General features: G+C 43.5%; 2 protein-coding genes across 4 annotated transcripts; both read left to right on the top strand.

Moving 5' to 3' along the window:
- Positions 1-301: 301 nt before the first annotated feature.
- susd3 (sushi domain containing 3) lies at positions 302-11,445 on the top strand. 3 transcript variants are annotated; one of them, XM_018762215.2, is made up of 6 exons: positions 302-368; positions 1,101-1,324; positions 6,240-6,428; positions 8,660-8,807; positions 9,720-9,884; positions 10,566-11,445. In XM_018762215.2, the coding sequence occupies exons 2-6, from the start codon at positions 1,237-1,239 to the stop codon at positions 10,804-10,806; spliced, it is 831 nt and encodes a 276-aa protein (XP_018617731.1). In that variant the 5' UTR covers positions 302-368; positions 1,101-1,236; the 3' UTR covers positions 10,807-11,445. The 3 variants fall into 3 exon arrangements, with proteins under 3 accessions (XP_018617731.1, XP_029105775.1, XP_018617730.1); XM_029249942.1 differs by having other exon boundaries at positions 349-467; positions 523-1,324; XM_018762214.2 differs by having other exon boundaries at positions 349-467; positions 534-1,324.
- Positions 11,446-12,936: 1,491 nt separating this feature from the next.
- Positions 12,937-21,099, top strand: card19 (caspase recruitment domain family, member 19). Its single transcript, XM_018762216.1, has 7 exons — positions 12,937-13,096; positions 13,358-13,533; positions 15,973-16,112; positions 16,528-16,684; positions 17,772-17,840; positions 18,565-18,630; positions 19,062-21,099. The coding sequence occupies exons 2-7, from the start codon at positions 13,401-13,403 to the stop codon at positions 19,178-19,180; spliced, it is 684 nt and encodes a 227-aa protein (XP_018617732.1). The 5' UTR covers positions 12,937-13,096; positions 13,358-13,400; the 3' UTR covers positions 19,181-21,099.
- The last annotated feature ends 94 nt before the right edge of the window (positions 21,100-21,193 follow it).

Consider the following 21,193-nt stretch of genomic DNA (forward strand, 5'->3'; position numbering starts at 1 on the left):
GTATGGCTCTAACAAAGTTAGTAGTAGATTTTACCTTCCGTTTTACATCAGTCCTTCCTTGTGACCGTCTGCGCAATCCAGTCTAAAATCACTGTTTCTGTGTTTCTGTAAGTTCTCTATGAAATATTTGTGTGACTTGCACAACAGCCTCTCCACCTGTAAGAGAAGCAGTAGAAGAAAAACGGAGGAACAGCAGAAGAACAGCCGAGGAATAGTTGAGGTGTTCGGTTGTTCACCGAGCTTGGCATTTAGGTTGCCAACATTTCATCACCAGCTGAGGTGACATCATCAGTGCGCAAGAGGAATAGTATAAGTACAGTAGAAGAACACTAAAGGAGGGGTAGAAGAGCAGCAGAAGAACAGTAAAGGTACAGTAGAAGAATAGTGACGGTACAGTGAAGGTACAGTAGAAAAACACTAGAAGATCAGTAAAGGTAGAGTAGAAGAAGAGCAGAAGAACAGTGAAGGTACAGTAGAAGAACAGCAGAAGAACAGTGAAGGTACAGTAGAAGAATAGTGAAGGTACAGTGAAGGTACAGTAGAAGAACAGCAGAAGAACAGTGAAGGTACAGTAGAAGAATAGTGAAGGTACAGTGAAGGTACAGTAGAAGAACACTAGAAGATCAGTAAAGGTAGAGTAGAAGAACAGTGAAGGTACAGTGAAGGTACAGTAGAAGAACAGCAGAAGAACAGTGAAGGTACAGTAGAAGAGCAGTAAAGGCACAGTGAAGGTAGAGCAGAAGAACAGCAGAACAGTAAAGACAGAGTAGAAGAAGAGCAGAGGTTCACGTTTTATTCTCCACTGACACACTGTGACTGTGACACTGCAGACAGACAGGGATCATCCGGGACAGATCGCTAATACAGCGCAGTGCCGTGTGTGATATGATGAGACAGTCTTCTTCTGGGATCTTCGTGATTAAGGGCTTTACGACACAGCAGACAGACACTGACACGCGCGCGCGCACACATACACACACACACACACACACACACACACACACGCGGAAAGACACGCGCGCGCGCGCGCGCACGCGCACACACCTGGAGCTGGCGCTGCGTGTGCCGCTCGGGCTGCGATCGCTCTTCTCCGTGTTCAGGAAGGAAGAGGAAGAAAGGGCGGCAGCAGCAGCAGCAGCAGGCAGCAGCACCGTGAGCTCGAGCAGCACGAAAGAGCCGCGCGACGCCTGCCTGCGCTCGGACATCATCATCATCATCATTATCATCATCATCATCATGTCCACGGCCACCGCCTCCATGGCTGACGACGTCTCGAGGACGGCGCTGGGAGCCGAGCACGGGAACCACGGCGCGAACCGAACAGGTACCGCGGCACACACACACACACGGTCACGGTCACGGTCACACGGTCACGGCGTGTGCAGCGCGTTCGGCTGGTGGGATGTGGGTCGCACATCATCATGATGACATGATGATCACTGCATGTGTGTGAAAATGCTGTAAGATCGCAGAGATCGCACATCATCATCTACTAAGTAAGCAGGGAAGACGGAGCAGAGTAGCGCACCTCACGTACATGATGATGATGATCATCATCATCATCATCATCATGTGCACACATGACACACACACACAGACACACACACACGTATGACCCGAGCTGTCCATGATCCGATGTCAGTGACTGACGGGTCAGTAGCTGCAGTGCTGCAGGTTGGTTTCACCCTTTTATAACAGTATGTTACTGTACTGTAGGGATCAGAAGAGTCGGACCCTTAGAAAGTTGCGCTCGTCGTGTCAGATACACAAACACAATGTATCCGCTCCGGTAGCTGCGGAGACTCGAGCTCATATAATTTGGCGAAATGACCGGACGGCTGGAAGATGCACCTTCTTCGCCTTCTCGGGCTTATTTTAATAGAAGAATGATCATTTTTTTCAGCAAGTGACATTTTTCTCAGGGCTCGAGTCGTGGCTGCATTCAGATGTTTTCTGGACTCTGAGTGTCTCGATTGCATCCTGTTTCATTTGAGGGCCAGAGTCTTTCTTTCTTTCTTTCTTTTGTCACTTCTGAAAAAAAACCAACTTACACTCATTCGTTTCCTACTGTTTAAAATGTTAAGCTCTATTCTGTAATCTCGGGGAGGAGGGGTTCAATGGTGAACTTAATGTGAGCCTTAACATTAGACGAGGCCAAGAAAGCGAACGACACATGATTTGTATTACAAATGTGTCTTTTATAAAAAAAAAAAAAAAACACACACACACAACCAGTTCAACAAGCATCGAAATCTGGACAAGTGCAGCAACTTGGCTGTAATAAGAGCAGTTGTAGTCAATGTGAACTGTATGAAGTGACTACTTTTCTGATGCCAAACAGCTGGTTGTTGGGTCTGCTTCATTTCATGGTGCAAGTTTTAGTGGATAACCGAGCACATCTTCAAAATTTGTTTAATGTACTTGAAATTGCAAGTAGAACTTGAAGACTTTATCAACTCGCCTTTCTCTATGTGTCATGTATCAATGGGCCGAAAAGTCTAATCTTTCGAAAGAGTTTTCCTGTATTGCTTGGTTTAACAAATAGTAAATTAGAGTCAAAAGCTGTGTTTTGAAAACTGCATGAATTTACCACATTGCTGACATGTGGTACAAACATCCATAGGTCTGATATTCATTCAGACATTTTTTATCCTAAAACATATGTCTTATGGTAAATTTCGAAGGTCAGAACATGATATCTAAGGCAGTTGAAATTGGAAAACATATTTTTGACTAACTCGTGGTCAACAGTATTAGATGTTACATGTTAAAATGTGTATGTCAAGATTTCAGAATTTAGGAGAAACTGAAATAAAGAGTAAAAATGACTCATGGCAAAGCTGCCCTTGGTTTCCCCTCATGTCAGAGGAAATGGAGATGAGATGGAAACTGGAAAGAAACAGTAAAAATGCTTTCACGGTGCACTCCTGTAGCCTACGTGCTTTGACTGTGAAAGGTGGGATCACTCAAGTCGTGATGGGTTCTCTCTAAACCTACAGCACGTTGAATGACAGGGTACTCGTACCGGAGGCTCACTGGGTGCTTCCTGATGTACTGAAACCTTCTGACAGTGTGACTCTCAGGATTTCGCCTTCTGTGGTTTTTCTCGTTACGAAACATGACGTCGAAAGTGCAGTTGTGAGCCGGTTACACAAAGCGTAAGGTTTCCGGTTCTTCTGTTTAGCACTCAGCTACTGGACTGCCGAGAGTCAGGTCCATGAGCGAACCTCAGACGTGAAAACACTCCTCCATGGAATTCACATGATGACAAAGGGGATTCCACTGAACTGTTTACCACCATATAAGATTATTTTTCTGAATCTCATCTTAGCTGTTCCATTTCCAAAGCACACCTACTGACATTTATAAACACTCCTTTTGGTGATTCAGTTGTGTAGGAGGTCTACGCTACTCTGGTCTACGCTGTAAGGCAGTCTTACTAGCAGTTGTGTGAACATTTGCAAATTGAGATCAGTTAAAGCTGAATTACATACACAGGATTTACAGTAACTCAGAACTGCACCAGTAATAGATAAACCACATAAAGGTGCCAAGAGAATTGGTTTAGTTGATCATGCACAGACAAAAACACCCTGATGCACTTAAAAGTCATGTCAGGAAGATTAAAACATGAGGTGAAGTGTAATATACGATGGGATTTTCAAACATACATCTGTAAAATGTGTTATTTCTGCAGATGCTAATTAGATTTTTACATCTTTTTGCTTCAGTGTTGGATTCTACTGTAAGCAAATTAATGTATCATTAATTTTGCGAATATGTGCCCTCTGGTGGTGATTATTGGAATTACAGGGACTCGTGTGTGCGTGCGTCCGCGCACATGCACACACACACACACACACACACACGCACACTAACACACACACCATAACTGTAGATCACGAAAAGCCTGACAGGTTTCTGTCATTGACCCTTGCACAGGTAGATAAATACAAAATTTACTCTCTCTCAACCCTGATATTTTCCTGTAGAATTGCTGAAACAAGCAATTACATTTGATTTACATTTTACATTTACTCGTTGCATTGATTGACAGACCTGCAGGTTCTCGCCACTCATTTAATATACTATGCTTGTTAATGGACTGTTACGTGTCCCTCCAGATACAGCAGGTGTCCACTTTGCAGCAAGTAAGTTTTTGCATTTAGTCAGTGATTTATTATATTTCCTGTTGAGAAAGAATCAGCACCAGACTATGTGTTAGAGGCACAGGCAGAATATTGAGTGTTTGAATATATCTTCAAACACTTCTAGAGGTGTGTGTGTGTGTGTGTGTGTGTGTGTGTTTTGACTTGCTCTGTGCAGTGCACTGTGTGCAAAACATGAGGGAATTCAACTCTGTTGAGTTTATTTCTGTACGCTTTTCCCAACAAGTTGCCTCGGGATATTTAGCAGAGAATGCAAATTCAAAAACAAAAAACGCATGCAGCAATTAACGTGAGTAATAACCAAAGTGTGGCTTTACAGGTTAGTGTGAGAGTTGGAGAGGAAACATAACTTCTGATGCAATTACAGCCTCTTCCCAGTTAAAACCTTTTCCTTCAAGGCAGAAGCTCTGGGGTCCAGTGTCAGCTGGCTGCCCTCCCTGAGAGACGTGCTGACCTGTACCATCATGACAGACTGTCAGTGTCAGGTGGTTGTCTGGCCTCTCTTCCTGAAGCCCCCACCCCCCACCGGTGTGGTCACCAGGTGATTTTCAGTAGGTCAGGGAGAGGCAGTGTCCTGCCAGGGACTTGCAGGTCTTAATCCAGCGATGTTCCTCCCGCATGTGCTTGCACCTGTGGTGTCAGCTGCGCAAAGAACAGAGGAAAAAAAGGCCACAACATGACTGGCAGCAGCACAAACAGGCACAAGATGCAGTAAGGACAGTTGGACAAGGTATATGACAGACAACTGGACAGGGTCCAGTATGTACAGTTGGACAGGATTCAGTATGGACAGTTAGACAAGATGCAGTAGGAGAGTTGGACAAAATGCAGTACGGACAGTTGGACAAGGTGCAGTATGGACAGCTGGACAGGATTCAGTAAGGACATCAGCGACATCTTGTTTTATCGGTGTGCCAAGGAAACCTAATGGCCTTAAGTATGGATTTAAATGTATCGAGCGAAATGTTCTGGCACATTTGACACTGGCTTTTCCACTTCATAGGCCCTGTAGCAGAAGGCTGTAGAACAGGTGATGTATTTATTTTAGGAAACTTAAGAACACCTACTTCTTGTGACAGAGGGATTTTGCACTTGCAGAGCATATAGCAACAAAATGTGTTACGTTGTGACGAATAAGAAGGACCTAAACCCTTCAGAGCTCTTGAAGTGAGCAGTACAGTACATTGATAAAGTCCATCTTAGCTTCATAGGGAGTCAGTGCAGTGATGTGCAGTGGAACTGTGTGTAATGTGACTGCAATTCTTGGTGGACAGTGGGTTGTTCTGGTGCCTCGCAGCTCCTGGGCTCGGGATTTCAATTTGGCTCTATCTGCAGAGCTTGGACATTCTGCCGTGTTAGTGCCGGGGTTCTTCCTGGTGCTCTGGTTTCCACCCATAGGCCAAAGATGTGTGTTTTAGATGCTTTGTTCAGTCTAAATTATCCTAATTGGCTCTGTGTGTTACATTTCTCTGCTTTATAATTGGGTCAGTTATTGTAGGTTCTTTAGTGTAATATATCTGGTATTGTAAGTTGTGTTGGACAAAAGGCTTCAGTTAAACAATAGCTAAAAATCAGTGCATCAGTGATACGTGTATATACTGTACTAATGCTTTTGTATCTTGAAATGGAAGAAATCTGAATTTCACAGTACATCTCATGAATATTCTGTACAGAGATTTCATGTGTGGCGCTGCATGGTGCTTCATGGGTGCTGCAGGGTTGTAAGAGACACAGGAACAGTTATTTGCCTGCAGTGTATCCAGGGGTCTTGCCTTGATGCCTTAGGAGCACCTTTTACGTGTGCAGTTGGCGAAATTCCATTTGTAGGCCATTAAATTAGCATCGTTTCTTATTGTTTCTCAGTAGCTAAGCATGTGCCTTCGTGAACTCCTGTTTGCCCCCCTCGCACTAAGGTGTGGTGTCTTATCTTCAGAGGCAGGGAATGCGTGACTCTCCCACTGTCTTCAGTTAAAAGGACGATAAGACCCATGAGACATATGGGCTGTCTGATTGATGGTGCTCGCAATCTTTCTCCGCTGTTTCGTCATCTTTCTGTCCTCTTTCTCGCAGGGCAGTGCCAGCCGATGCCGCTTCCTGCCGTGGGCACGCTGAGTGTCATCCATGGTAACGGCACTAATGTGGGCACCGTGATATCCTTGCAGTGTCCCACCAAGTACAGGCTGGTGGGGGACAATGTGGTGTCCTGCGTGTGGAACAGCAACAGCACCCTGTGGACCGGAGGAATGCCCTCGTGCAAACGTGCGTATCGGAGCACAGCGCTGATCGCTTCAAGGAGACAAAGACACATATGCACAGACGCGCACACACCCATAATGACATGCATGCGTTCCTTCATGTTGGGCTGTTTTAACACAATTTACAGGCACCTTGTAAAACTGAATAGACAGCATGGGCTCTGGGTTCAGACATGAGTTCTGTGGGGACTTTAGGTGTTCTCAGCATGTTCCTTCAGGTTCCCACATGGTTTCTGGTTCCTCCTGGTTTCTTGGCTCTGGTTTCCTCCGCTGGTCCAAAGACTAGTGTTTCAAGTGGATTGGTGACGGTGCCATTAGAGTGAGGGAGCTGATAGTGTAGTGGTTAGAACTGCTGTCTTTCGCAGGTTTAAATCCCCATCTTCTGCTGCAGTACCCTTGAGCAAGGTACTTATTCTGAGTTGCTCCAGTAAAAATGACCCATCTGTGGAAATGGGTAAGTCATTATAAGCTGCTTGAGAGAAAAGCATCAGCTAAATGAATAAATGTTAGCAGGTTTGCATGAGAGGTGTGGTGGTGCAGTGGGTTGGACCGGGTCCTACTCTCTAGTGGATCTAGGGTTCGAGTCCTGCTTGGGGTGCCTTGCGACAGACTGGCGTCCCCTCCTGGGTGTGTCCCCTCCCCCTCTGGCCTTATGCCCTGTGTTACCGGGTAGGCTCTGATTCCCTGTGACCCCACATGGGACAAGTGGTTCAGAAAATGTGTGTGTTTGTGTGAGATTTGCTATATTAATGAGTGAAAAGCTGTAGGAAGGTAAGCGGACTTAAATATTTGTTAATAATAATGAACGACCGTAAATGTGAGACGTTTACACTGGGGATGTGGTACACTGTATACTTAGTGAGAAGGAGCTTCTGGGTTTGATCCCAGCATCTCCAGATTTCCTTGTAGGTCCTGTAACAACATCTCTGCCTCATTGATTTTCATTCAGCAGGGTAGGAAGGAGTATGCTGGTTAGAGCTGCAGCCTTTAGACCCAAAGGTTGTGGGTTCAAATCTTATCCCATGCTGTAGTGTTCTTGAGAAAGGTACTTATCCCGAACTGATCGAGTGAAAATTGCCCACCTTGGTGTTGTCATTGTAAGTAGCATAGGTTTCAAGCTTCGTTAGAGAAAAGCACCTGCCAAATGAATAAATGTAGATCTGTGCTCTAATGGAATAGTTTCCTTAATTTCTTCTGTAGCAGGATTAAAAAATGACAGTATATTACCTGGAAAGTTTCCAAAGGAACGTTTCTGGAACCTCCTTCTCTGTTATTAGCTTACAACCAGTTCTGATTCCATTGAGTGTAGTGTGCGGATACAAAATCAATTGCAGATTAAATCAAAAGCAGCAGCGGAATTGTTCATAAATCATTTATGATTTATGGAACTGCTCATGGTGAAATTGAAAACCTGCCAGCTTGAGCTGGTGCCTTCTTGATTTCGGAAAGAAAATTAAGCATTCAAAATGCGGACTCAGACTATGGCAGCAAAATAGAATTTATTTTAAGGAGAATTTCAGTAATTGAATGGGCTGTCTTTTTTTAAAAAAAAAAAAAAAAAAGTTACATACTACTAGATTTTAAAAAGGCCCAGTGAGACAAACAGGTGTCCTGTTAGTGACAGAATAACACAGTAGAGCTCCTATATTTAAAAGGAAAAACACCGTGATTGACAGATACAACCAGCTGGGGGACTGTGCAGGAAGTGTGAAGTATAATTTTAATCTTCTTTGGAACGACAAGCTCCTAATTAGTAACAGAGAAAAGCATGCATATATGTTAATGTTTAAGGAGAGGTGTCACAACCACATCAATTCTTGCATCTAGCAGAGCGTACATATATCATTTCAGTATTTATGTTGCATTTTAGCAGGGTCACTGCAGTACAAACACTGTAGTGATGGAGGAATGGAAAGAATACACTGTGTGAGTGTCTGTTTTAACAGGATGCTATGTTTTTGTACAGGGCGCACACAGATTAAGCAGAGTCTTGCATTAAATTACATTTTTCAAAGGGATTCTCCTCTGAAAATATTTTTTTTTTTTTTCTGTAGGACAAGCAGAATAATTGTAAGCACTTTTGCACTGTACAAATGTAACGCTGTAAGTCACCTTGAACAAAGGCGTCAACCAAATAGACAACAATAACAGTAAGAGTTTCCTGAAGAATATCCCTCAGTATATCAGTTAATATAATATTATAAATTCCAAAACCTTTTTTGTGTGTGTCATCAGCCCTTTCAAGGTTTGAGGACTTTGGGTTCCGAGTGGCTGTGATCGCCTCCATCGTGAGCTGTGCCATCATTCTCCTCATGTCCATGGCCTTCCTCACCTGCTGTCTGCTGAAGTGCATCAGGAAACAGGAGAGACGGAGGCTCGAAAGGTGTGTGGCGAGGCTGAAAGGCCTCAGTTCATGTCTGGAGTGTAAAGGTAGTGTTTTCAAGTCTGCTCATCTCTCAGAAGGCCCGCGCCACGACCCAGCTCCATGGTCCTTTAATTGCTTTAGTGTACGTCCAAAGCCATGAGTTCTCTTGACAGTGAACTCAGTGTCCTAAATTGTACTAGAACTTAAAATCCTGTGGGTGGAGCGGTGGTACAGCAGGTAGTGCTGGTGCCTCAGAGTTCCTGTGCTGAGGGTTTGAGAGTGGCTTCAAAATTAATCGGAGTCTGTGCAGTTTGCATGTTCTCGCTGTGTTTGCATGTGTTGCAGCTGAACTGGTGACTCTGCACTGCCGTTTGTGTGTATGTGTGCGTGATGGTTCACGATGGAACGGTGTCCCATCCAGGGTTTATCCAGCCTAATGCCCTATGCTTCTGGAATAGGGACCACTGGGACCTTACATTGGATAAGCGGTTATTGATAATGGATGTTGACATTTACCCGAAAACCCTACAGAATATGGTCCTACACTCCATGTGCCCTTTACCTGATACCTGAAATTAAAGTATGCATATACAGGTGGTCCCCGATTTATGATGGGGTTACGATCCGCAAAACCCATCATAAGTCGAAAATATCGTAAGTTGAAAATGCATTTAACGCACCCAATACGTACCTCTGCGTGACAGATTGGGAGATGTGGATCGCTGCCGCTGCGCGGCGTCACGAGAGAGTATCGCATCGCTTATCGTTTGCCCGGGTAAAATCAAAATTGGAAGTACAGTTTCAGCTGAATGTCTATCGCCAGCTCACCATCGTAAAGTCGAAAAAATTGTAAGTCGAACTATCGTAAATCGGGGACCACCTGTACACATACGGTAAATAACCATCGATAACTGCCGATTTTACCTCTAGGGAGACACAGCTGTGGCATCAGCTGGACCATGAAGATCTGGAGGAGATGCAGTCGTCATACTACGGCCACAAAGGGCGCAACAACAACAACAACACAAGAAAGCCAAAAACAGTGGCGGAGAGGTGCCGTGATCCTGCTGAGTACAGCAAGAGAGGTTCCTACAGGTGAGCCGTGATCTCTTTCCCTGTTCCCCAGTCTATTTATCTGCCTTTCCACCTATTCTCGCGCCCTTCTCTCTGACTCCCTCCCACATAAAGACAGACCATCTCCTGGTAGAAATGTACTGCAGCATGTAGACACTTTAGCTAATGAGAACAGATGCACCAGTGCTGCATGCTGCTGTGTAAATTAATTAAATTTTATAGACATGCGATTTGCTAATAGCATGAATTTCAGCACAGCGCCGAGCATCTCTCACGCATGTCCTCGCTGAGAGCTCAGCAGATTTCTGTGAAGAGAAAACTAAAGTGAGACCAACCTTGGCTGATCTGTTTTTATACCATTTCATCTCAATGCTGAAATGAAGCAAGCGAGACATCAGCTGAACCACAAACGTGCAACCTGCAGTTTGCCTTTACCATATCTTTTGCGATAACACACTTGTCGCTTTATAGGGTATATCTGCACGGAAATCTGAATTCGGTTAACACATGTGTCAGTCACATTTCAGAGATTGCTCAGTGTGTGAATGAATCATGTCATGTGGTGTAAGGTTATTATGGCCTTCATGCATATTATCTAAGAGGCTTTTCCACGAGGCACTGTACTGACGTTGTGGCAGATTACGCATGGGACAAGAGGTCCTTGGGGCAGTGCTGAACTGTGTCCATGTGACCTCCCCACAGATACCATTGCGAATATCCACACGCCATCGATGACTTTGTCTTTGGCCCTGCCCCCCTGCCCTACGGAGACCCCAACCATCTCTGCAGGCTCCACCCCCCGTATCAAGCTCTGCCCCAGAGCTTCATCCCAGCAGGACGTGACATTTCAGTGGTCAGTGGAATGTACGTTGGCGACCCCTACAGGAAGGTTGGGAACACCATCTACACCCAGGTGCGGCCCACGCCTGTTGTGCCCGTGTGAGGGGGCCAGCACATGGGCCACGAACAATCTGAGACTTGACAAACTACTCGGCGTGTCCGGACTAGCATCACTCCTGCCTTAAACTAAACTTTTACAAGACGAATGCTGTAGTTTGCCAGGATTTAATTTGAACATTTGGTACTCCTAACAGACAGATGGGCTGTAGCCTTTAGGAAGCCCTTGTCAGTTTTTATTTGTTTTTAACACTCTTCTTCGGGGAAGTTAGTCCACCAGCGAGCAACGGATATTTTACTGTCAAATACTAAAATGTAGGAGAACCAAGCAGTGGAATGTACTGTTTAATGTCCCTTAGCTTATCATACATGCACTTGTTAAAAAAATGTAAAAGAATGCGGACAAAAATGCTTTGTCGGTGTAAATAATAAGTGATGATGGTTGCTCTTTTTGCAAAAGGAATCTGTCTTCCCTGCGAGAAGCCAGGCCCTCTTTGGAGTGTCACAGTCATGAATGCAGTCCTGTGTAATCTGTGAACTCTTGTCACTGGCATTCCTCACTGCGGGATGGACACATGGAGAAAGACAGTTAGCCAACAATTATTTAAAATTTTCCTATGGAAAAGGAGAAAGCCGTGATGTACTACTGACAATAGTACAGTGAACGTTCCAGCAAGTTTGTAGGACCACAGTTGGAATACTTTGTACTGTTTGCTGAATGAAATTATTGTAATAAAATGATTAAAAATAATGTCGTGCCTGTTTACTCTGACTAGAAACAATAGTTTTCGCAATTTGTATGTATACATCTTATTTTACCAGCCAAAAGTTTTAATACTTTGCCAGAAACTAGTTTGTTTTCACAAAACATTTGGTGAACAAGTTAAATCGGGAAATGAGGCACCGTGTCTTCCCAGCTTTTCTATAATAACAAAGAAAGAAGTTCCCAGAGATGTAAGAAGTTCCTGAGAAGAAGTTCCTAAGAAGTTCCCAGAGATGTAAGACACTTGTATGTTGCTTTCTCTCTTCTGTTCAGTTCATCCCATGTAAGTTTTGTCCAAGTGTACTCACACTTTTTTCCTGGTACTATGCATATTTGGCACTGCACGGTGGCACAGTGAATAGCGCTGCTCTCTCACAGCGGCTCGGTGGTGTGAGAGAACATGGGTTTGATCCCTGCTCAGTCTGTTTGGAGTTTGCATGTTCTCTCCATGTCTGTGTGGGTTTCCTCCTACAGTCCAAAGACATGCCGTTCAGGTCCCCCCCCCAGTGTGTGAGTGACAGTGACAATGTGTTCCACTGATGTATGGAAGAGTGACCCAGTGTAAGTAGTGTATCTAGCAGTGTAAGTCTTTGGGTGCTCTGGTTTCCTCCCACAGTCCAAAGACATGCTGTTCAGGTTCCCCCCCCAGTGTGTGAGTGACAGTGACAATGTGTCCCACTGATGTATGGATGAGTGACCCAGTGTAAGTAGTGTATCTAGCAGTGTAAGTCTTTGGGTGCTCTGGTTTCCTCCCACAGTCCAAAGACATGCTGTTCAGGTTCCCCCCCCAGTGTGTGAGTGACAGTGACAATGTGTCCCACTGATGTATGGATGAGTGACCCAGTGTAAGTAGTGTATCTAGCACTGTAAGTCACCACGGTGAATAAGGTGTGTGGGCTGATAACACTACCTAGAGTTCTTTGGAAGTCGCTTTGGAGAAAAGCGTCTGCTAAGTAAATAAATAAATGTAAACTGGTACAGTCAGTAAATTCTTAGACTGTCCACCGTGTGACGCTGCAGTTGCAAGTCATCACCGCATGTGGCACAGCAGCGACACACAGCGGCCACTCAGAATTTAACTACGCACACATTGAATAACTACACACACACACACACATTTTCAGAACCGCTTGTCCCATACAGGGTCACGGGGGAACCGGAGCCTACCCGGTAACACAGGGCGTAAGGCCGGAGGGGCAGGGGACACACCCAGGACGGGACGCCAGTCCGTCGCAAGGCACCCCAAGCGGGACTCGAACCCCAGACCCACCGGAGAGCAGGACTGCGGTCCAACCCACTGCGCCACCGCACCTTGAATAACTACTTTATAACTAATTCATAATAATTTATTATTATTCACATCTAAGAAACTCCACACACAGTGTGTCACACTCGAGCCTTTGTCTGCAAACACGTACTGTGTATGTACAGCTGTGCGGGAGTGCATTTACTGTAATTACTAATTACAAAGTCTGTTTTTCTAAGGGAAGATGTTTCACGGACTTATCACAGTAGGAAGTCACACCACTTCCCTATCGTGGATTTGAAGAACATACGAGTGGTGCGATCTGCTGTAAGCCCCGTTATTAAGACTTATCGCATAAATACTTATGCTGAAGGAATTGAAACACTGGAGCCCGCGGCCCCAAACAGTGAATTATTAATTAATATCGTTATCGTATGCGAACCGAGCACTCGGAGCTGCGTTCGCTGGCAAAACATGTTTTTTCTAGCAGTTGGCTTTCTCTGAAATGGGTACGAGTGTGAGAAGTTCGGTCTACCACTTTTACTCGCTGTAAACCGTGCTCTGTATCTGTGTTTGTTGTGTGACAAGACAAGACAAGGGCGTCGCGTCCGTCGTTCCGAGAGCTCAGGAGATGGCGCGTCCGTCCCCCCCGCCGCCGGCGTGTTCTGCCTCTCTTAGGCGCTCATCTGTGCCGCCCCCGCGGGAGGAGCTCCGGGAGACGCGTCAGACACTCGGAAAACTTACTGCACTCTCTACTATGGCAGGTTTGTGCTACTATTCATCGCATTTTCAGCTCGGTCCACCACTCACTTTCTTCCACAGCGCCCATAACTACATGTTGGGCAAACTCAAAGCGTTTCGGGGAGCGCAAGTTGCCGCTGCGACCCCACCTTCCGGGCGACCCGAGAGGCTAACGGAGTTAGCATGAGCGCCGCCGCTGCCGCCTCAGCGTCTGCCTCAGTAGACATCGACAGCAGCCCGTCGCCACTTTTCTTGCATAACTCTTTGGAGATACAAAGAAATGTCGAACACAGTCAAGTTAGCGCGCTGAACTTCTTTCCATAGTAACAAAGTGCTAATACTGTCCTGCACGAACTGGGTAAACCCCGGAGCCGAGGGCGGGCGCTGTAAGCAGCGCCATTCACATTCAGTATGTATGAGGAACCTGAACACTTCGGTGCGGGAGGAGGGACGAAAAGCCGAGACGCCTTGTCTTCCGCGTGCTCGGTTCGGCGAAAGTTTGATTAAGCGCGCGACGGCGCCTCGCCAGTTTTCTGAGCATCATCACAATTTCGGGCTCCTTATGAAAACATACATTTAAAAGTATAGTTACGACCGCGCAGTTGTCAAAGTCGATAACATGCAGCTGGCTGGGGGTACTACTTGCTATAAAAAGATAAATTTGGAGTATGGTAACGAAAGTGACTCGGCCTCGTGAAAAGCATTGCATTGTGACACTGACACACACGTCAGAATCACCAATATTATACACAGTACAAACACACTGAATGATGGCCTGCCTGGTAAAGATGATCGATGACGTGTAACCACACAGACTGTAACAGAGATGACTTGGCACCTCACTGAGGTGTTAAATCTCTGAACTTACACCGAAAATGTTCACCATCCTAACTTTTTTCCTCCCTGGACTAATTTATATGAATGTAATTTAATTCGGTCAGTTTTACATCAACCCCCCTTGCCTTGCACTTAAATTAATTTTTTAAAAAAATTTTTTTTAGTAGTGCACTTTAGCTGCGTGACTTGGTCCTGCGGACAGACTTGCAATACATTTATAGTTTCTCATTTCTGATAGAGGTTTTTCTCAGTTACTTCAAACTGCTTAAAATTCTCCATGTATGTGACCTCAGGGTACAATGTTAAAACATGTATAATAATACTGTTTGCCAACAGTGCTTGAACACCATTTAAATATGTTTGTTTTGATAGCAGCACCTATTACCTATTTCTGGACAGGAAATATTGAGTACGTAATAGAGATAATGTTGATACTCAATAACTGCTTATCCAGCTAGGGCAGCCTGGCACCTTCCTAAGAGGCCTCTATCCAGCGACCTCCATGGCCCCAGACTGATACGGAGCCCTCGGCCGCCTCTTCCATCCACCATCTCCACAAACCTGCTTTTACTTCACTAAATGTGAATATGAATATTAACGATGCTCGCACTAAATACCAACAGCGAGCTAACGGACCGATTTGCTTACGGATTACCGCGCCAATGTAGTTTCCTGCGATTCAAGCTACAAAACTTATAGATTGCTAAGAATTTTCTGATGTGTATAACTAAAACAAAGCATTTTTCTGAGGTGGGGATAGCTGCTAAACTTGGAAGTTCATCCATGCGTGAGTGTGCCTGTACTGCAATGGCACAATGTGGATTTGATGTGAAATATAATGGCCTGTAGCACTAGACACGCACACACACGTGTAACTTGCTAAGTGTTATCGGCAGACTCGGGCAGCCGATAATGGCGGAGGTGTTTCCTTTACAGAACCTTTTAGGATAAAAACTTCTTATGGAGGACATATTCTTATAAATATAGGAATATTGTAAATAAGATACTCATAAAAAGACTAAACGGTGCTTGTATTTCAAATAACAGCCACATTTTAAATGAATGACGAAGAGGCAGGACAACTTCTAAGCAATATTGAGTTAACATTTGAAACCACACTGGTTGTTAGGATAAATGGTTGCCATGGACCAGGATTATGAAATGCTGAACTAGGGTTACAATTAGAACCGCTTTAGCTAATCCTACTGTTTATTCAAATCATTATCCCGTTTCTTTGGGGTCAGTGATTTCATACATCTCCTTTAAAAGAGGTTTTATTTCTTGGTGTGTTGGGGAATAGTGACCTATGCTGTCTGCTGGTATGTGATCCTGTAAACGTTTTGAGCAGTTGGAGTGATGTTTAAGGAACAATACACTGATAATCGCAACAAAACTTCTTGTCTTGGCTGCATTTGAAAGTGTAGTGCGAATATATGAATGTTAAAAGATGAATAGAAGTGAGGAAATGAGTTGCGAGACCAGTTAGTATTTGGTATAAGTGTGTGTGTGTGCTAGGTCATATATTCTTATGCAGCACTGTTACAGATGGAATTTGGAGACAGGAAATGCAGAAATTTGAGAAATTGAAAGAATTGTGTCTTCAGCGGAACTTTTCTCTTTCACAGACAGTTACCATGACCAGCTACTAAGGGACTCTGAATACCTGCGAAGTGACAAGCGCTTGGACAATGAGTTAGTGGACAAACTGGTCTTGCAGCTGAACAGAATCTACCCACAGATACTGAGCAACAAGGAAGCGCAGAAAGTGAGTAAGCGGGGTGACGCCCCCCCCACCAAGTTGAGAGGTCACTGGGGCCTATTCATAAACTGGAATAAAAAAAACCCGTTGTATTCATGATTGTATAGTTTGGCGTAATGTCTCCTTCTGTATAGAATTACTTTTATAGTGGTGTTATTTAGCGTTTTTGACAAAAAAGGCCCTCTGCTGTGTAGTTTAATATGAGTTTTTAACTTTTTAGAAACAAATAAACCTGGTAAGCATTAAGAATGAATGAATTCTGCACACAGTGCAAATGTGATAAACAGTTTATTCTTGAGGAATGTGGAAGAAATTGGCAGTAATATGAGCACACAGCTTCATTGATGGGTTTTTCTGTGCGTGTGATCAGTGTAGGGAAGGCGATTTGGTGATAAATGACCTCGGCCTCTTCGATCCACAGTTCCGGGACCTGAATGTGCCCACCGGCCTGCGGCTGACCCAGCTGGTGGCCCACTTGCAAGGCAAGGGTGAGGAGGCCTGCTGTGAGCTGTACCGGGCTCTGCACATCCACGCCGAGGATGTGTACTTCAGCCTACCCACCCGCGTCAGCCGTAGGGGTGAGGGTCCACAGTGCCGCCTTTGGCATGGGGTGTGCTGCAGCAAAAACAGCATGATGTAGAAAGTGACAAAGTCATGACACGTTCAGGCTTACAGCATGCTCATGGTTTCCTTGGGTTTGCAACGGGGGTTACAAGTGTTGGGTCAGAAATCTTCACAAAGCAATATTGATTAAATTAGCTGGATCCATCCTTTATTAATAGCGGCATGTTCAAGTCACGGTGGTCTGGAAGTGTAGAGTGTAAGGCAGGATGTAGCTTGGATGGAATGCCAGTCAAAATAGCTGAATACATTTAGTAAATATTTTCACAGACATTCTGTGTGGGACAGGCTTGATGCATTTACTAAAATTATTTGGATAACTACCTATTTTTCAGTTTTTGCCTTCAGATTATTGGTTAATGCAACATTTGCGTAAAAAACATCACCTGTCTTTTGCAGGTGTAATGTACCTAATGGAGCACTTTCCAGTCACAAGGTGGTTTTCCCCACAGAACGTCAAGTGATTATATTTTCTGTCCAGCCATCCATCACTTCAACTAATCGGTTGTGAGACACAACCTGAAGACCTCAAACCTCTTCCATGCAGAATGTTCTACCCATCATATTCATCGAACAGCGCACATCTTTCAAAATAATATTCACCTTTTTCCACACTTTCCATTACTCATTTGCAGCTTGTTTGAGTTTAGTTATGCAAGACACTTATTAATGTGTTAAGATACATAGTTTGTCCTCTAGACATGGGGACATAATGTGAAAGTTCGTACAGTCTAAGTGATTAATTACTATTTTAAATCTGTTACAAAAGTCAATTGGCACCTGTGAGTGTTGAAGTTTTCTCTTGGGTTCTTCTGTTTAAAAATTTAAGTGGTGTTTTAGAGCTAGTTAAATGTAGTTTTTTTTTTTTTTTTTTTTTTGAATGATATTTAACGCCTGAAATTTCTGTCTGCTGTTTTGCTACGTTATGGCACATTTGCTGTGTAATCGGGGGAGCACATGGAAAAAAAACTTTAATATATTTATTGCCATTTTTGCTGTGTGTCCTTTGCAGTGGAACTAACCATTTACTGCTTTCATTCCTAGAAACTGCAGATGCAAAAGGGACTAACATTGCCACCGACCTAAGGGAGAAATATGTTCTAAATGACAGGGGTAAATGAAATAATACACTACTAATGACTTGCACATTTAATAAACGTACAGTTTCAGATTTCCCTCTTGGAGAAAATGTTCAGCTTACAGGGTTCTACATACAAACTCTATCTTGAATATCTTGATGGTAAATCTATGTGTTGCACAGCCTTTTCTCTGAGACAGCCTCTGAGAAACAAAACAAAACACCAAAAGAAGCAGAATTTTATTGTACCTTTGTTGCCCATTTTCAGGCCAATCCCATATCTCATAATAATGATAACTTTTTAATGTAATGATGACAAGCAGTGTGCTGTTACCAGCATTTTTTGGGCTTTCAATGTGTAGTAAGTCTGCCTTTATCTGACATATTGCAGGGAAAAGCTCTCTGAAAAGAACACAGAACTAGAAAACACACCTGCATGATGTTGTTGCATGTATAAAAATTGTCAATGATGTTTCCTCATGGATTAGTTTTTAATGTTGGCCATTAGAAGTGCAGCACACACACGTGTCCTGTTGGTTGCTTTCCAACTGATACGTCCTCTTGTTCGCAGAAGCCATACATTATAATTTTATTGGCTAAAGGCTATTCAGGACTCTTACTAGTGAGCTGTGGTTTAAATGGAGAGGATTTAACCCTTTAAATCCAAACATTGAATGTCATTTCCAGGATTTGATTTTTTGCTTGCTGTTGGTCAAAGTTGCTGTCGTTTTTTGTGAATATGCTGGTCCTGCTGTTCAGGTCCATGGTTCTTCCTCAGCTGTTTCAGCCTTGCTGTAGGAGTGGCCCTGCTCTACTACTACACTGGTGAGTCCCCAGCATCCCTACTGCAGTCTGAGGGGAGGGTGAAGTAGTAAAAGACCAAGAGACCTGCTTTTGTGCAAGTTAAAATGATGACTGAGAAGCGGTAACATCACATTGCTAAGATTCCTACTGAATGAGAGGTGCATAAATATTGGGAGCGTCAGGTAGCGCTACTGGCTTGCAGTCTGAACTTTTGAATCCCAGTCCTGCTGTATAAATTCATAAATGTAATTATCAGTTGGTGAACAAAATGAACACTTAAGTCACCTTGGAAGCAGAATAACACTTATGTGCAGTTTTACCAAACTACATTAAATGTTGCAGCCATGTGCAGCAGAAGTGGTCCTTCTTCCCCAAGCAACACTCAAACCGTCATGACCAGTACACCATCTTCTGTCTGTTTTTGCAAACTGTCCTTCCTATCCCTTCCTCAGAGAGCAAGGACCTTGGCACTGATGCCAGGAAGGTGCTAGGGTTCGCGGCACTCGGGCTGGGCCGGCAGGCCTCGGAGGTGCTCATATCATACGTAGAAGATCCCAGCAGGGAGCAGTAGGACCCACAGCCACCGTGCCTTTCGCCATGCTGCCCTTGAGCCCCTCACAGCCAACATCAGGGAAATTCACACACCCGTTTGCCATGCAGTGCAGGAGGCTTTGTTGTACCTTTTTTAAATGCATGTGTAATATCTGTGTTATATACAATATTTTGCTCTTCCTAAATATTTTATGAATATATATCTATTTTTTAAGTGTTGGGCACTTGTTTTCTGCAAGCAAGGGGTTTCTGTACTCTTTGTAAGAGTATGATACTCACCTCTTTAGTTTTATATCTTCTCTAAGGGCTGTTTTTGTTGGGTTTTGCTGTCGGTGCCAGAATTAGTTTATTGGAAATTTTACCAGCAAGCGTTACTGTAATACGAAAAATAGCAATGCCGTTGTGATTTGTAATACTCTTGAAGCGGTTATAGCCTTATAGCATTCTTTTAGTCATGTCTGCAGCAAATTAAATACACTGATTATCACTTTGTGTCACATGCTTGTAAGACAACCACAATGATTTTTAACACTATTATGCCATTTCACAGTGCCTAAACACATGAACTATGCAACAAAACGTATTCTGTCCACAACCTGTTACTATATTGTACCGCATTTATGCTTTTTTCCCACAGTGCTGCTGAGAACAGTTTTTATTGAAGAAAGTTTTACGCACAATTATTTTTGAACAAGGTCCATGCTGTTGTCACAGTTATATTTATTTAAATAAATTGTACATGATAAACAATATTGCATTCGAACTGTACATTCTGATGAATGGCATTTAACTGGTAACTCAGTCCTCCATACCGAGGTTGTGTGTGTTTTTTTTATTTTTTTAAACTCAAGATGTCGTTATGATTGAAACCTAGGGCACAACAGACAGACTTTGTCCATCATTATCAAAATTGGTCTCTCTGGCTAATTGTACTACTTTGTTAAAGTTGCACAAGAGACAATGCAAGTGGAACAGAACAGGTATCAGAGATGTATTCTATCTGACATTCAAGCATTGAGCTCTGCCTTTAGCCATGTGTCTATTCATCTGTTGTCCTTCCTGGTTTAGAATGAAATGTCTGTGTCTGACTCATCAGGGGACTGTTAACATTCTGCATTATTTAAACTGTCCATCTATTATGTATGTAAAACCACTTGCCCTGGGGACTAGATGCTATAAACACTGGCATTTATGCCTTCAAGTAATACAGAGTCTGATGAGATTCTACCATTTGCTCTTTTTTTCTAGTTTGAAAGAAAAAGAAAGTCGATACAATAACACAGACTGCTTATAAATCCAAGTCAGTCCCACTGCCACCAGCTGAAAACTGCTCTGAGTGAAAATGTTGCCAGAGGAGATAGAAAGCAACATGGTGTAAACAGCACCCATGGTATTTGGAGAAGGATATCACCAACATAAAGATAGGTTGTGATTTTAATGAGAGTATGAGTAAGGCATCTCAAGATATGAATATTTTTATAATATTTTGTAATATCAGTTCATATAAAGACATGCTTTTAGCAAACCCACAGTACATATTTGTTCCTCAACCAACACAACATACAGATGGGACTGAGAAGGCACAAAGTATAAAAGAATATAAAAAGATATTTGAGTATATTTTTTCTACAACAATTCTTGTAAAAACTAAATAGTTAAACTCTGGAATGATTATCTGGATATGAGAAAATAACACAGAGGCACAAAATACTGTCATTTACAAGTGAGCTGAACACAGTCACCTCTTACCTTAGAAAATAGGCATTTAGATACCTAGACAGTCTGTCCTGCAAAATCACCATGTAAAAAGTAACACAAAAGTGTTGAGCAACTGAAGTCAGACTAGAGGGGGGTCATAAATCCTTTACCTGCAATATAGCTTATGATCATGCCCAGATCAATCCTTTATGCAGCTACTCCTGTAATATAACATAAATGATTATATGTATCTCAAAAAAAAATTACTAGGAATGTGATCAGGAAGGGGGGCGCGGTGGTGCAGTGGGTTGGACCACAGTCCTGCTCTCTGGTG

Source organism: Scleropages formosus, chromosome 2 (assembly GCF_900964775.1).
Source record: "Scleropages formosus chromosome 2, fSclFor1.1, whole genome shotgun sequence".
Lineage (NCBI taxonomy): Eukaryota > Metazoa > Chordata > Actinopteri > Osteoglossiformes > Osteoglossidae > Scleropages > Scleropages formosus.